We start from the raw sequence: 14,057 nt of genomic DNA on the forward strand, positions 1-14,057 counted from the left end.
ACTAATGAATTTAGGATACGGCAATACGTAACCTTATTTGGAATAGCCTGATCCTTGTTTGTTTCAGTGTATGAAAGATTTGCTTTTGGCAGAGTTCCACAGAGGGGGAACTGCGCCTAGGGGGCGCAAGCCCCATTTCTCTGGCCCGCAAACAATAAAGCTTTATTTAAGAACATAAGAACATAAGACCAAGCCAGCTGGATCAGACCAGAGTCCCTCTAGTCCAGCTCTCTGCTACTCGCAGTGGCCCACCAGGTGTCTTTGGGAGCTCACCTGCAGGAGGTGAAAGTAATGGCCTTCTGCGGCTGTTGCTCCCGAGCACCTGGTCTGCTAAGGCATTTGCAATCTCAGATCAAAGAGGATCAAGATTGGTAGCCATACATCGACTTCTCCTCCATCAATCTGTCCAAGCCCCTTTTAAAGCTATCCAGGTTAGTGGCCATCACAACCTCCTGTGGCAGCATATTCCAAACACCAATCACACGTTGCGTGAAGAAGTGTTTCCTTTTATTAGTCCTAATTCTTCCCCCCAGCATTTTCAATGATTGCCCCCTGGTTCTAGTATTGTGAGAAAGAGAGAAAAATTTCTCTCTGTCAACATTTTCTACCCCATGCATAATTTTGTAGACTTCAATCATATCCCCCCTCAGCCGTCTCCTCTCCAAACTAAAGAGTCCCAAACGCTGCAGCCTCTCCTCATAGGGAAGGTGCTCCAGTCCCTCAATCATCCTCGTTGCCCTTCTCTGCACTTTTTCTATCTCCTCAATATCCTTTTTGAGATGTGGCGACCAGAACTGAACATAGTACTCCAAGTGCGGTTGCACCACTGCTTTATATAAGGGCATGACAATCTTTGCAGTTTTATTCTCAAGTCCTTTCTGGAACTTTTGATGGTCCACAATTTAACTTTTTGCTCAACCGTGGTTAGAGAAGGGGTTCCCAACTTTTTTCAGCCTGTGGGCACCTTTGGAATTCTGGGTGGTGGATGCAACCACAGGATAGTGCGGTGGGCAAAATCACAGGCCCCTCCCGCACACGCAGAATAATGCATTTTCAATCCACTTTCAATGCACTTGGCAGCGGGATTGTACTGTGCGGAATAGCAAAATCCACTTGCAAACAAACGTGAAAGCGGATTGAAAGTGCAATTACTCTGCATGTGCGGAAGGGGCCACAGTGTCTGTTGCAGGAGGTAGAGCCAACTGCAGTTTGTAAGAGAGTGAGATTATGCTTACCTAACAATAAGGCTCATTCCGCACACGCAAAATAATGCACTTTCAAGCTGCTTTCACAACTGTTTTTGCCATTCCGCACAGCTTCAAAGAGCCCTGAAAGCAGCTTGAAAGTGCATTATTCTGCGTGTGCGGAATGAGCCTGAGTCTTTAACATTTTGGGCAGAAGTTCTGCTTTCATTGTAAAATGAAAAAGAGTGTTTAAAATATTTTCTTCCTTACACACAGCTTGCTTTCATTCCCACAGTGAAGACACTTATACTGGACTGGCAGCTGCGGGTGAAGCCTTTTTTCATAATCATTTTCATTTTTCACACATAAAACAACCAACCAAAACATATAAACATAAGAAAAGAAAAAAAACCACAATCCAATACACATTATATATTGGCACCCAGCTATTTCATCATTTGGGTGCTGTGTGGTTTCCGGGCTGTATGGCCGTGTTCTAGCAGCATTCTCTCCTGACATTTCGCCTGCATCTGTGGCTGGCATCTTCAGAGGATCCTCTGAAGATGCCAGCCACAGATGCAGGCGAAACGTGGAGTTCCGAATCATTTTCAAGGTGCTGGTGTTGACCTTTAAGGCCTTACGCGGCCTGGGACCCTTGTATCTTCGAGACCGCATCACCCCATATGTCCCTATACGGCCTCTCCGTTCAGCGGAGGCCAATCTGTTGGTGGTCCCCGGCCCCTCGATGATGCGGCTGGCCTCCACGCGGGCCAGGGCCTTTACGGCTCTGGCCCCGGCCTGGTGGAACACTCTTCCTCCAACTGTCCGGGCCCTGCGGGATCTTGGTGAGTTCCGCAGGGCCTGTAAGACGGAGTTGTTCCGCCAGGCCTTTGGAGGCACCAGCCGCTGATGCCCCCCCCCCCTTTCCAACTAATGGGACTCGCCGTCCCTCCCTCCTAGGGAGGATTTCAAAAGTGGGGTTGCCGGACGCCTCTTATGATTATCGCTGCTTTAAATTGTTTTAACTAGTATTTTAGCTGTATTTTATGTTGTACACCGCCCAGAGCCCCTTGGGGATGGGGCGGTATAAAAATCTAAATAATAAATAAATAAAATAAATAAATAGAACACGGCCATACAGCCCGGAAACCACACAGCACCCCAGTGATTCCGGCCGTGAAAGCCTTCGACAATACATATTTCATCATTGAGTAAAAGTTAGCTCTAGCCACAGCATGTAATTAAAACATTAGTTCAATGGTGGTTTCTTAAATGTATTCTGGGTGTTTACAATCTACTGTTTTCTTTCCATTTCAAACCCTGCCACTGCTTCTCTGTTTGAACAGATTTTCACAAAATATTCCATAAAAGGTCTCCAGCATTTTAAAAAAAATTGCCCAAACTTTTATCTCTCAGCAATGTCGTGAACTTTGCCATTTCTGAATATTCTGTAACTTTCAGAATTCAGTCCTCTTTTGTTGGTATCTTGTTGCCTCTCCGTTTTTGCACATGTGTGGGTGAAGTGTTTTTTAAAAAATGTGCACAGTCAATCTCCAGCAGCCAATCAGAAACAACTGGATTAAGGTTGGGGGGACTGTGCTCCATACCTCACCCTCTTGAACCTATGTAGTTTTTTGCTCCTTCCCTGACTACTGATAGTAGAATGAAGCATACAGTGTTAAGAGAATGGTGGATTCCGCACAGCATAAATATAACGTCTTTAGAATGTTATAAAATGATCCGTTTGGGGATTTTGTGTCCCCACAGCACAGGAGAACACAAGTGTTGTCAGCCAAAATGGATCTTATTCCCCACCTGCTGCCAGAGGTGGGATCCAGCAGGTTCTCAGAGGTTCCCGAGAGTAGGTTACTAATTATTTGTGTGTGCTGAGAGGGGGTGACTAATGGGTGATTTTGCCACGTGAGTTTTGCCTTAGTTACGCCCCTCCTCTCAGCAGTAGCGTGCAGAACTTGAAGCAGTCTAGCAGGAGGTGCACCGGCGTGCGTGGCAGCCTGCGCCTGCGTGCATTCGTTTCTCACCCAAGGACCGGTGCAGTGGCTGCGTCCTTGCCACAGCCCCCCCCCAGGAATGCCCCACCCCCGGAATGCCCGGCCATGCCCCCATTGTGCCCCGCCCAGCCCCATTGGCGCTATGCCACAGTTTGAATCCCACCACCATGGGAACCTGTTACTAAAATTTTTGGATCCCACCACTGCCTGCTGCACCAAGTTCCTATCAGTTTCACAGTGGCACCCAACCTTTTGTACACCACAAGAGATTCTCTGTGGGGATTCCCCACAGAGATTGCTTCCAGCTCATCTGTGGGCGATTACACTACAGAAAGCAGATGAATAAAGTTTGTTTAGCCTAGCAATCCCGTAGACTTGTTGTTTTTCCTTTTTTTGTTTTGTTTTGAAGGGGATGTCTGTGAAGCTACGGCAACATGATTAGAGAAGCTGCAATCTCTGCCTATTTATGTTGCCATAGCTCAAAGGTGGAGCTTCAACGGGGCCACCTGGGGACAAATGCCCCGGGAGGCACCGTCCAGTCACGTGGGGGGCAGAAAATCGCCCCCACACCCCTACTCCTTCCCCCCTTGGCCTGACCCGGTCCTGTCAGGCTGCTCCTTCAGCTGGACCAACGGGTGTCCTGCGGAGGTTCCACTGGCTGAAGGAGCAACCTGGCGGGGCCGCTGCAAGCCATCCCTCGGCCCCACCTCACCTTGCCAGGCTGCTCGGGACTACTGCCACCAGCTAAAATAAGTGGGGGGAAGGCACGCAGGGGCACCCGGAGCAGGTGTTGCCCCATTTTCCCTCCCTACGCCTCTGCCGTAGCTTCACAGACAGTCCCCTCAAAACACAAAAAGAGGAAAAATGACACATGCACAGGATTACTAGGCTAAACAAACTTTATCCATCTAGGGTGCTGTGTGGTTTCCAGGCTGTATGGCCGTGTTCTAGCAGCATTCTCTCCTGACGTTCCACCTGCATCTGTGGCTGGCATCTTCAGAGGATCTGATGGTAGGAAAGGAAAGCAAGTGGAGTACAGGTCAATAGGTGAGGGCATCTGAATAGGAGTGGCCTGGCAAGTGAGTAACAATGAAGTGTAGCATGTAACAATGGAGATAGCAAGGTCAATAGGTGAGGCATCTGAATAGAAGTAGCCTGGCCTTTGTTCCCTTTGATTGTTTATTGTGTATAGTCATCCTGTGTTTGTGTGGAGCTGATTAGTCACTGTCTTGACGCTAGTGTTTTTCAAAACTGGCAGTCAAATTTATTTATCTACTTTTGACAGCAAAATAGCAAACAAGGAGAGGAAATCTCCATGGAAAACTTCCACAGAAAATCTCCTGCAGCACACATTTCTGTGAGTGGCAGAAATGAAAGTAAGAGGTTTGAGTGGGAGAAATAAAACGTTTTCTGCCTGCCGGCAATTGCTCAGCAGGTAGGAATCATCTTCAACCCAGATTGAGGGGGAAAGATCACTAGTTTGGGCAATCTTTGAAAAACCTAGGTTGAGAGAAATAAAATAGACTGCGCTCACTTTGGAGGAGAGAGCTGTGCGAAGTTCTTCCCCAACACGCTCTATAGAACGACTCAAAGACGTTATATTTGTGCTGTGCGGAATCCACCGTTAATTTTAATGTGGGGGTCAGGGGCGTAACGAGGCAGCCCTGGGCAAACTAGCCCTGGGCAAAACCTGAGTTGGATGCCCCCCCTCATGGGTGGCCACTCCACCACGACCAAATTTTTTTGCACCCCCTTTGGGAGTCCATAACTTTGGACTCCTTGAACCAAACCTCACCAAACCTGGGGGGTAGCATAAGGACAGTCTCCTGATGATACGCTGATAATTTGGTGCCGCTAGCCTAAAAACTGCGCCCCCTGCATGCCAAAAATGGAAAACCACTAAAAATGCCCAAAAATGAACCCTGCATTTTGATGCCCCCCACAAGGTGATGCCCTGGGCAGCTGCCCACCTTGCCCAATGGGCATTACGCCCCTGGCGGGGGTGGGGGGCTATCACTGAGTACATGCCGACTTCTGTATAACAATGTAAACTTGACCCGTGAGTCATTGAAAAAACAAACTGCTGTCTCTCTGCCCCCCTTTTCCCCCGAAAGTGTGGCTAACACCATCTTCATTCATTCCCTGAACCCAATTCCTCCGCCATGTCGTTACCTCCACTTTCTTCACATCTTCCACATCCAAGCCCAAAACAGAGAATTTCTCCACGGATGCATCCGCGAATTCAGTCTGACCATCGGGGAGATCCAGCCACAGACGGTGGGTCCGAAGCTTTCCGGGCCCCGAAATGATAATGTACACTCGGCTGTCGGTGTCGGAACCCACCTCGCTGCCGGTGGTGATGATTACATGATAAGGAATCACTGAAAATGAACAATACATCCGGTCAAGGCAAGCAGGGAAGAGGCGCAGCACAGTGACCGAGCAGGCGCTCTGCATGCAGAGTTCTGGGTTCATTCCCCAGACCACGTGTTTGAAATGGGATTGTACAAGTGGAGACTAGCATGTGGCTTGTATGGGGGAACAATCCCATTCTCCCTTGCCGACTGGCCTCACTCTTAAGAACATAAGAACAAGCCAGCTGGATCAGACCAGAGTCCATCTAGTCCAGCACTCTGCTACTCGCAGTGGCCCACCAGGTGCCTTTGGGAGCTCACCTGCAGGAGGTGAAAGCAATGGCCTTCTGCTGCTCCTGAGCACCTGGTCTGTTCAGGCATTTGCAATCTCAGATCAAGGAGGATCAAAATTGGTAGCCATAGATCAGTGGTGGCGAACCTATGGCACGGGTGCCAGAGGTGGCACTCAGAGCCCTCGCTGTGGGCACACGCAAACAGAGTGCCCCCCCCACACACACATCTAGGCTGGCCTGGGCCACTGGGCTCGGTTATTAGCATTAAACCTAAGACCTAGTTTTGGGGAAGCAGTGTAGGTAACCCTGTTAAGCGCTGTTAAACTCCACTGATTTTCATGCGAACAACTACAGCGCGATCCTTTACCTGGGAGTAAGTTCGGGTGCTGGCAATGGGGCTTGCTTCTGAGTAAACCCTCCTAGGGTCGTGATTCACCCGTTGGAAGAGTTGCACGGTTGCTTCAAAGCAAAGCCACTGACTACCACCAAGCTTACTGCCGAGTAACGCACGTCTTGGAGCCAACCGTTTTTTCTAAACTAAAACCTCAGTATTCAGGTTAAATTGCCGCGTTGGCACTTTGTGATAAATAAGTGGGTTTGGGGTTGCCATTTGGGCACTCGGTCTCAAAAAGGTTCGCCATCACTGCCATAGATCGACTTCTCCTCCATAAATCTGTCCAAGCCCCTTTTAAAGCTAAACTCTTCATGCAAACTCTGCTTCCTCCGTCTCTATACCGCTGCTCACTCAATTTCTGCACAGTTCCATTTCCTGTCCCTTCCCACTGTTTCCTTCTCCTCCCCCAAATAAGATGTTTATCTTTTCTTAATGAGAATTTTTAAATTTATTTTACACATCTAAATGAAACATACATAGAAAGATAAAGAAAAAATCCTGATCTAGTACCCCCTCCCCCTATAATAGTAAGGAGCAGCAGTGGCGTAGGAGGTTAAGAGCTTGTGTATCTAATCTGGAGGAACCAGGTTTGATTCCCAGCTCTGCCACCTGAGCTGTGGAGGTTTATCTGGGGAATTCAGATTAGCCTGTACACTCCCACACATGCCAGCTGGGTGACCTTGGGCTAGTCACAGCTTCTCAGAGCTCTCTCAGCCCCACCTACCTCACAGAGTGTTTGTTGTGAGGGGGAAGGGCAAGGAGATTGTCAGCCCCTTTGAGTCTCCTGCAGGAGAGAAAGGGGGGATATAAATCCAAACTCTTCTTCGTCTAAATAAAAAAGGGGGGGAAATGCATACATGAACATCTACACGTACACATGGTGACTTCCAGCTACCTCACTAAGGATCCAAGCATGATTCTAAATCTGTGCTTATAATTAATATCTACATTTTTTCAGTTTCCGCAGCTGGGTTTAGCCAAGATGGCAGTGCCCCTCCCAGGTTCCACTCTAGGGCAGAAAGAAGTGTCCTTTGACACTCTCTTCTACCGAGAAAACCTTTAGGAGATACTTGGTTGATCTCCAGTCTATCTCCTTGATCTGGAGATGCCAATCAGGCTTGAGAGGTTTCTCAAACCTGATAAACACCCAGCTGGGTCTCGCTGCTTTCACAGAGAGCTGCATTCGCTTCAATCCCACGCCGAAAGTCCTCCCCAAAATAGGACGTTGGCCCGCTCTACTGCCATATCGTCAGGCACCTGAACTACACTGTTTCTTAATGTCTGTGCATGCCCTTATTTTTTTAATAATGCCATCAAATCACAACTGACTTATGGCGACCCCTGGTGGCGGTTTCAAGTCAAGAGACATTCAGAGGTGGTTTTTGCCACTGCCTGCCTCCGTGTCATGTCCTTGGTATTCCGTGGAGGTCTCCCATCCAAATAGTTTCCAGGGTTGAGGCTGAGAATGTCAAGAAAGCTAACATGCCAGAGGAGAAAGCTAGGCAAGAACCCATTTCACTGGAACCCTACTTTTCTATGCGGAGGGATTTTTTTTCAATGAAGGGTATATGAGTTGCCATCTGTGCTTTGAAGTGGGAAACCCTAGACACAATTTTGTTCCTTCAATGAGAACTAGGATTCGCAGCATGCTTTGTTCAGGGATTATGATGTGTCCTTGCTCTCCATCCAATCATGTGTCCTTCCTCATTACCTCATCTAGTATTTCCTTACTTATTCCTTGTACAGGAGGTTCCTCCACTTCGTCAGATTTCTTGTCTTTCACATTTGCATTACTGTCCTTGAGGGATGCATTTTCGATGCTCTTCTGATTACGATCATAGCACTGACGGGAGAGAATAAAACACACCCAGCAGATAAATCAAAGGTCTTCCTCTCTTGAACCTGGAAATGTTTTAGAAGAAGAGGAAAGGAGGAGGAGGAGGAGGAGGAGGAAGAAGAAGACGAAGACGAAGAAGACGAAGAAGACGAAGAAGACGAAGAAGACGAAGACGAAGACGAAGACGAAGACGAAGACGAAGACGAAGACGAAGACGAAGACGAAGACGAAGACGAAGAAGAAGAAGAAGAAGAAGAAGAAGAAGAAGAAGAAGAAGAAGAAGAAGAAGAAGAAGAAGAAGAAGAAGAAGAAGAAGAAGAAGAAGAAGAAGAAGAAGAAGAAGAAGAAGAAGAAGAAGAAGAAGAAGAAGAAGAAGAAGAAGAAGAAGAAGAAGAAGAAGAAGAAGAAGAAGAAGAAGAAGAAGAAGAAGAAGAAGAAGAAGAAGAAGAAGAAGAATTTTGGATTTAAATCCCCCTTTCTCTCCTGTAAGAAGACTCAAAGGGGTTTACAATCTCCAGATTAGAGTGCACCCGCTCTTAACCACTACACCACACTGGCTCCCACGATTACTGGCGTGCTTCATCCCTGATCAAATGTATCAGTGGCATAAAATATTTTAAATTATTATTATTATTCTCCTAAATAGAAACACACTAAAAATGGGACTAGAGTTGCCAACCCAATTTTGGGCTTCCTCGATGGTTTCCCATCTAAGTACTAACCCAGGTTGATCCTGTGTAGCTTACTACTGCTGCCATGCTTACTTCCACTACTCCCACTACTGCTGTTGCTGCTTCTGCTGCTGCTACTACTACTACTACTGAGGATGACGATGACAGGTGGAATAGCCACCAGGAGAGAGTTCTGGCAGGGGAGAAGTCAAAACTCATCCCAGTGAAACTGGAGGAGACAGTACACTGTGAACACCTGATGGGATTAACTACTCCCCACACACATGCACCCTGTTTTTGGCTACTTGGAGGAGGGGTAAGATTCAACTGAGCGGCATCTGTGTGAACTTCCCCCACAAAACGGGTTTTATACTGTGATTAGCCCATGTGGAAGGAGTCTCAGTCATAAAAGGGTTAACAGTCTGTATGCAAACAGGATGCTGAGGTGATATTGTAATGAGCTGACCTATTGATGACCTATTGGTCAGTCAGATAGCCATTGCTTACACGTTAGTGAGCACATACACCAGAAGGTATAAAGTTAACTTGTTTCCTTTGTTTCAGCAGAGAAGACCCCACGGACAGAGAGAAGCAGGAAGGAAGAGCAAGATGTAGTCTTAAGTGTATAGTTAGCACTATAAATATGTAACAGAGCAGCACAGCGTTTATTTGTTTTATTCCATGTAACCCAACCCCTTTTCAATTAGTAAACCTTTATATAAAGCAACTGAAGGTATCTCTGGCCCTCTTTTTTCCCGCTAGATCAGACCTGGGCATTATACGGCCCGGGGGCCACATCTGGCCCGCCGGATGACCCTGACTGGCCCCCCTGCCTTGCTGGGGAGCGAGGCGCCTTTGAAAGCCCCGCAGAAGCCGGTTGCCTTGGCTGCCGGCTTCTGTGGGGCTTTCAAAAGCGCCTCGTCCCACTGTCTTTTGGCCCAGCCCTCCACAATATTTTCTGTTTCTTATACGGCCCCATGGAAAAAATAATTGCCCACCCCTGCGCTAGATGTGGCTTCCACATCTCTGATAATAAGTATCTCTTTGAATCGAACACCCTTCAAAGGGGGTCGTAAGGATCAAAGAACCAAGAATTCTGAAGAGCTCCGCAGAAAGGGCAGAGTGGTATAAGAAGGGAAAACAGTCATAAAAATGATCAGAGAGGAGATTCGGGCTGCCGGAATGGCGTGCCGAAATGCAAAAAAAATCCCACTGCACGTTTGCGGAAATTGTTTTTTGTTCAACCTAATTAGTTTTGCCTCCTTAAAAGGAATTAATAATAGCGGCTAAGTCAGCCTGATCCCACCAGAGCTCTTTGCAGCCACACCATGTGTTAGATGAAACCCATGAAGCCTGTCCCCCGGGAATCTCCGCTTGCCCCGATGTTAATATGTAATCGTTTCAGGCGCACATGTGCAATTAAAACATTGTCCCGCCTTGTTGAACAAGCCCTGGCAAAGACAACGAGCTCCAGTCACCCACAGTACGGGCCCTGGCAGGGTAAAAGGGCAGGCGCCACCTATTAATTTTGATCCTGTTAATGAATCCGCATCCTTTGAATGTTAATTAGCTACACTTTTAGCGGCTGTGGATTGTACGAGCTTGCTTTTTTCCCCCTCCTAGAAGCTACAGATAGAGTTGCCAGATACCCCTAGCAACCAGTGGGGGAGCTCGCAAGCAGCAAACTGAGGTCTAGGCCCCGGTTGCCAGTGTGGTCACTTCTGGTGCACACAGGAAATGATGTCATCACATTGTGGATGATGTGTGGATGTAACCCCCATGCTCAGAATGGGTTGACCCAGTAAGGGGTGGAGACTCAAAGCAGCAAGAGGCTGCAGCAGACCTCATGTAGTTGGAGGAGACAAGGCTACCAGACTCGGACCTTGATTTCTATAAGCCCTTAACACCTTGTTAAGGTAAACTGCAATATTGTTGGGAACTACTGGGAAGGTAGTTGTTTATTTTTGCTATGTTGTAAATGTTGGAGTTTATTGTTTCAGGGTTTCTTTTGTGGTTGTAATGGGTGAGAGTTCTCCTGGAAACCTTCATCATGTTGTATCCTGTTCATCAAGCCCTTGGAGTCTTCAGGAGCCAACCCACTTGCAAAGAAGAATTGGACTTGGCAGTATCAGTAGACTGTAAATATAAGGGCTTGAAAATGCAACCTGAACAGGACCTTGAAATGTGATGTTAAATGTTGATGTTATATGTTATGTGTTAAGAAAGTAAACCATTTTGTTGTTTTTAAAAATTGTTGTTGCAAACTCATTCCAGGTTCTGCCCCACAGAGCCCACAAGCTGAGGTTACACGTGGACACTCAGGTAGTTGGGCAAAAACGCTATGGTGGAAGCCATTTTTATCACAGAGCTTTTGCCCAGAGGGTCCACATTACCCTGCCTATCTCCTCCCCTTCCTTCTTCTTTTTCTTTCTTTTCTGGCCTTTAGATCGGGCACCTGTGTATATGTGTTCTACACAATCTTGTTGTAATTTATTTATTGATATTAATTGCTGCTGAGTTTTAATGGGTTAACTTTTATGTTGTATTAATTTGCTGTTAGAAACAGCCGTGTTGTGAGCCGCCTCAAGCCCTTCGGGGGTGAGGCGGCCTATAAATTTAAATAAATAAATAAATAAATAAATAAATAAATAACCAACCACCGATGCGATGACGTCATGTCCAGTGAACACCAGAAGTGGTGCTGATGCATCATTGCCGACACACGCCTAGACCTCACTTTGCTGCTGGAAATTCGCTCTGCTGTTCGGAAAGGGCAGGGGAGCAAATGACATGCGAAGGAGGGGGAATATTGGGAATTGCCAGTTTGGTTGCCAGCCTTCAGGTGGGACCTAGAGATCTGGGATTACGGCTGATTTCCAGGGACAGAGATTTCCAGTTCCCAGGAGAAAATGGCCGTTTCGGAGGGTGGGCGTGGCACGGTACCCCGCTGATGTCCCTCCTCTTCTCAGGCTCCACCCACAAATCTCCGGGGATTTCACAACCTGAAGTTGTCACCCCGACTGTTCACACAATTTATAGCTGCATAAGAAGTTACTCGAGTGGGTTAGCTGGCTGCAATTATGCACTGATTATAATGTCCCATGTAATGGCAAAGTGGGCCTGTTTACACTAACTATACACATCAAAGCCTGAAAGCCCTTTGCTTAAAAAACGAAGCTGCTTAACTGGATTGACACAGGGGAACATATGAAGGATTCTCAGCAACGGTCCCTTTAACTTCTGTGTGGAACTGAGCTGCCTGCAGGAGCTCCCCTTCCGGCAGCTGCCCGAACTGCGTGGCACCAATACCCTGTCTGTGCAGCAGTGTAGCCACGCGGCTTATAGGGAACATTGTTGCCTGGCGTCAGTCAAGATCGTGGGTCCCCTGGGCTCAATATTACCAACTCAGACTGGCAGCAGCTGGCAAAGACCTCAGGCAAAGAAAGCTCTTACCTGCTGAGAGCCAGCATGGTTTAGTGGTTAAGAGCAGGTGGATTCTAATCTGGAGAACAGGGTTTGATTCCCCACTTTTCCACCTGAGTGGCAGAGGCTTATCTGGTGAACCAGATGTGTTTCCGCACTCCTATATTCCTGCCGAGTGACCTTGGGCTAGTCCCAGTTCTCTCAGAACTCTCTCAGCCCCACCTCACAAGGTGTCTGTTGTGGTGGGAGGAAGGGAAAGGAGTTTGTAAGCCACCTTGAGTCTCCTAACAGGAGGGGATATACGCAGAGGTGGGATCCAGCAGGTTCTCACCAGTTCCCGAGAGTGGGTTACTAATTATTTGTGTGTGCCGAGAGGGGGTTACTAATTGGGACGGCTTTTCCGTTAGAAATTCCATTAAGTCCAAAAATCATAAAGTCCTGTTGTTTCCTATGTGGCTGGTTAGCGAAGGTAGAAAACGGGATAATTCTCCCTGTTGGGCTGTTTTAAAAACATGTTTTAGAAATATGGTAAGGTTCCTTGTTTAAGGAAAGTATCCTTCTTTTGATTTCTAGAAACAAAATTAAGTATTTGAAAGTATTAAGTATTTGTAAGGCAGTCAATTAGAGGAGAAGTAGTTGTTTCTGTTGGCAGCAGACGATAGGACTTGCTAAAATGAGTTTAAATTATGGACAGAAAGATATCAGCTGGAAATTGGGAACTTTTTTACAGTAAGAGTTTTTAACAGTAGCTGAGAAATTATTAATGTCCCACCCCCAGAATGCCCAGCCACGCCCCCGTTGTGCCCCACCCAGCCCCATTGGCGCTACGCCACTGTTTGAATCCCACCACCATGGGAACCTGTTACTAAAAATTTTGGATCCCACCACTGGATATACGTCCAAAACTTTTCTCTTCTTCTCTTATCCAATATCTCCTTTTTAGCTGGAGATACTCAGGGAATGAATGTGGGACCTTCTAAAAGTACAGCATGTGCTCTACCCCTGAACCACAGCCTCCAAAACAAAGGACGGGAATGAATATGCAATTCAATTGTGAATCCATTCCAGAGCCCGAGACGATGCGACGAAGCCACGGCGGCTGCACGCAACCCCGTTCCGATTTACTTTTTCATAAAGGATCCGCTCAATCTTGCCATCCTCTTTCTTCGTCGACAGCCAGCGCTCGCACATAAACAGAAAGTAGTCATCGGTGTTCTCGTTCACGACCTCGACCCTGTCCAGGTACCAGTCGGGGCGCGGCATGCTGTTGTCGTGGCGAATCAGGATCTTGAACACCGTACCGAGGTCCACGGCCTGCAGTTTGAACATGTCTTCCTGTAGGGGATGGAGAAAAAATAGCTGGTCTCTCTCTTCAGTGTTACCGTTGCTAAGCCAGCCAAACATGTAGTAATATAAAAACAGCCCTGTCTACGAACCCTGCCACTTCTGCAGTTGCTCCCTGAAATTCCTGTTCCTACTGCGAAGCATCTTGTATCGGGGTGAGGACTGATCTTGGGGGTCCTCTGGCCCTTTTTTGAATGACAATGATCATCCAAAACAGCCATTCTCTCAATGGGAACTGATCCCTCTAGTCTGGAGATGAGTAGTAATTCTGGAAGATCTCCATACCCCACCTGAAGACTGGCATCCCCAATGGTTTCTCAAGGGGCTTGTACACCTGCAGTGAGGAGGAGGAGGAGGAGGAGGAGTTTGGATTTATATCCCCCCTTTCTCTCCTGCAGGAGACTCAAAGGGGCTTACAATCTCCTTGCCCTTCCCCCCCTCACAACAAACACCCTGGGTGGGGCTGAGAGAGCTCCGAGAAGCTGTGACTAGCCCAAGGTCACCCAGCTGGCGTGTGTGGGAGTGCACAGGCTTATCTAGTTCACCAG

The 14,057-nt window shown here is 47.5% G+C and overlaps 1 protein-coding gene across 1 annotated transcript in view; it reads right to left on the minus strand.

Moving 5' to 3' along the window:
- LOXHD1 (lipoxygenase homology PLAT domains 1) overlaps positions 1-14,057 on the minus strand; it is a 222,387-nt gene that overhangs the window by 67,778 nt on the left and 140,552 nt on the right. Inside the window, exons 23-25 of the mRNA XM_048504316.1 lie at positions 13,291-13,500; positions 7,966-8,077; positions 5,366-5,574 (exon numbers count right to left, since the gene is read on the minus strand). Coding sequence (XP_048360273.1) covers positions 5,366-5,574; positions 7,966-8,077; positions 13,291-13,500 — 531 coding nt within the window. The remainder of the gene's footprint in view (positions 1-5,365; positions 5,575-7,965; positions 8,078-13,290; positions 13,501-14,057) is intronic.

The sequence above is a fragment of the Sphaerodactylus townsendi genome, linkage group LG07, assembly GCF_021028975.2.
Source record: "Sphaerodactylus townsendi isolate TG3544 linkage group LG07, MPM_Stown_v2.3, whole genome shotgun sequence".
Taxonomy (NCBI): Eukaryota; Metazoa; Chordata; class Lepidosauria; order Squamata; family Sphaerodactylidae; genus Sphaerodactylus; species Sphaerodactylus townsendi.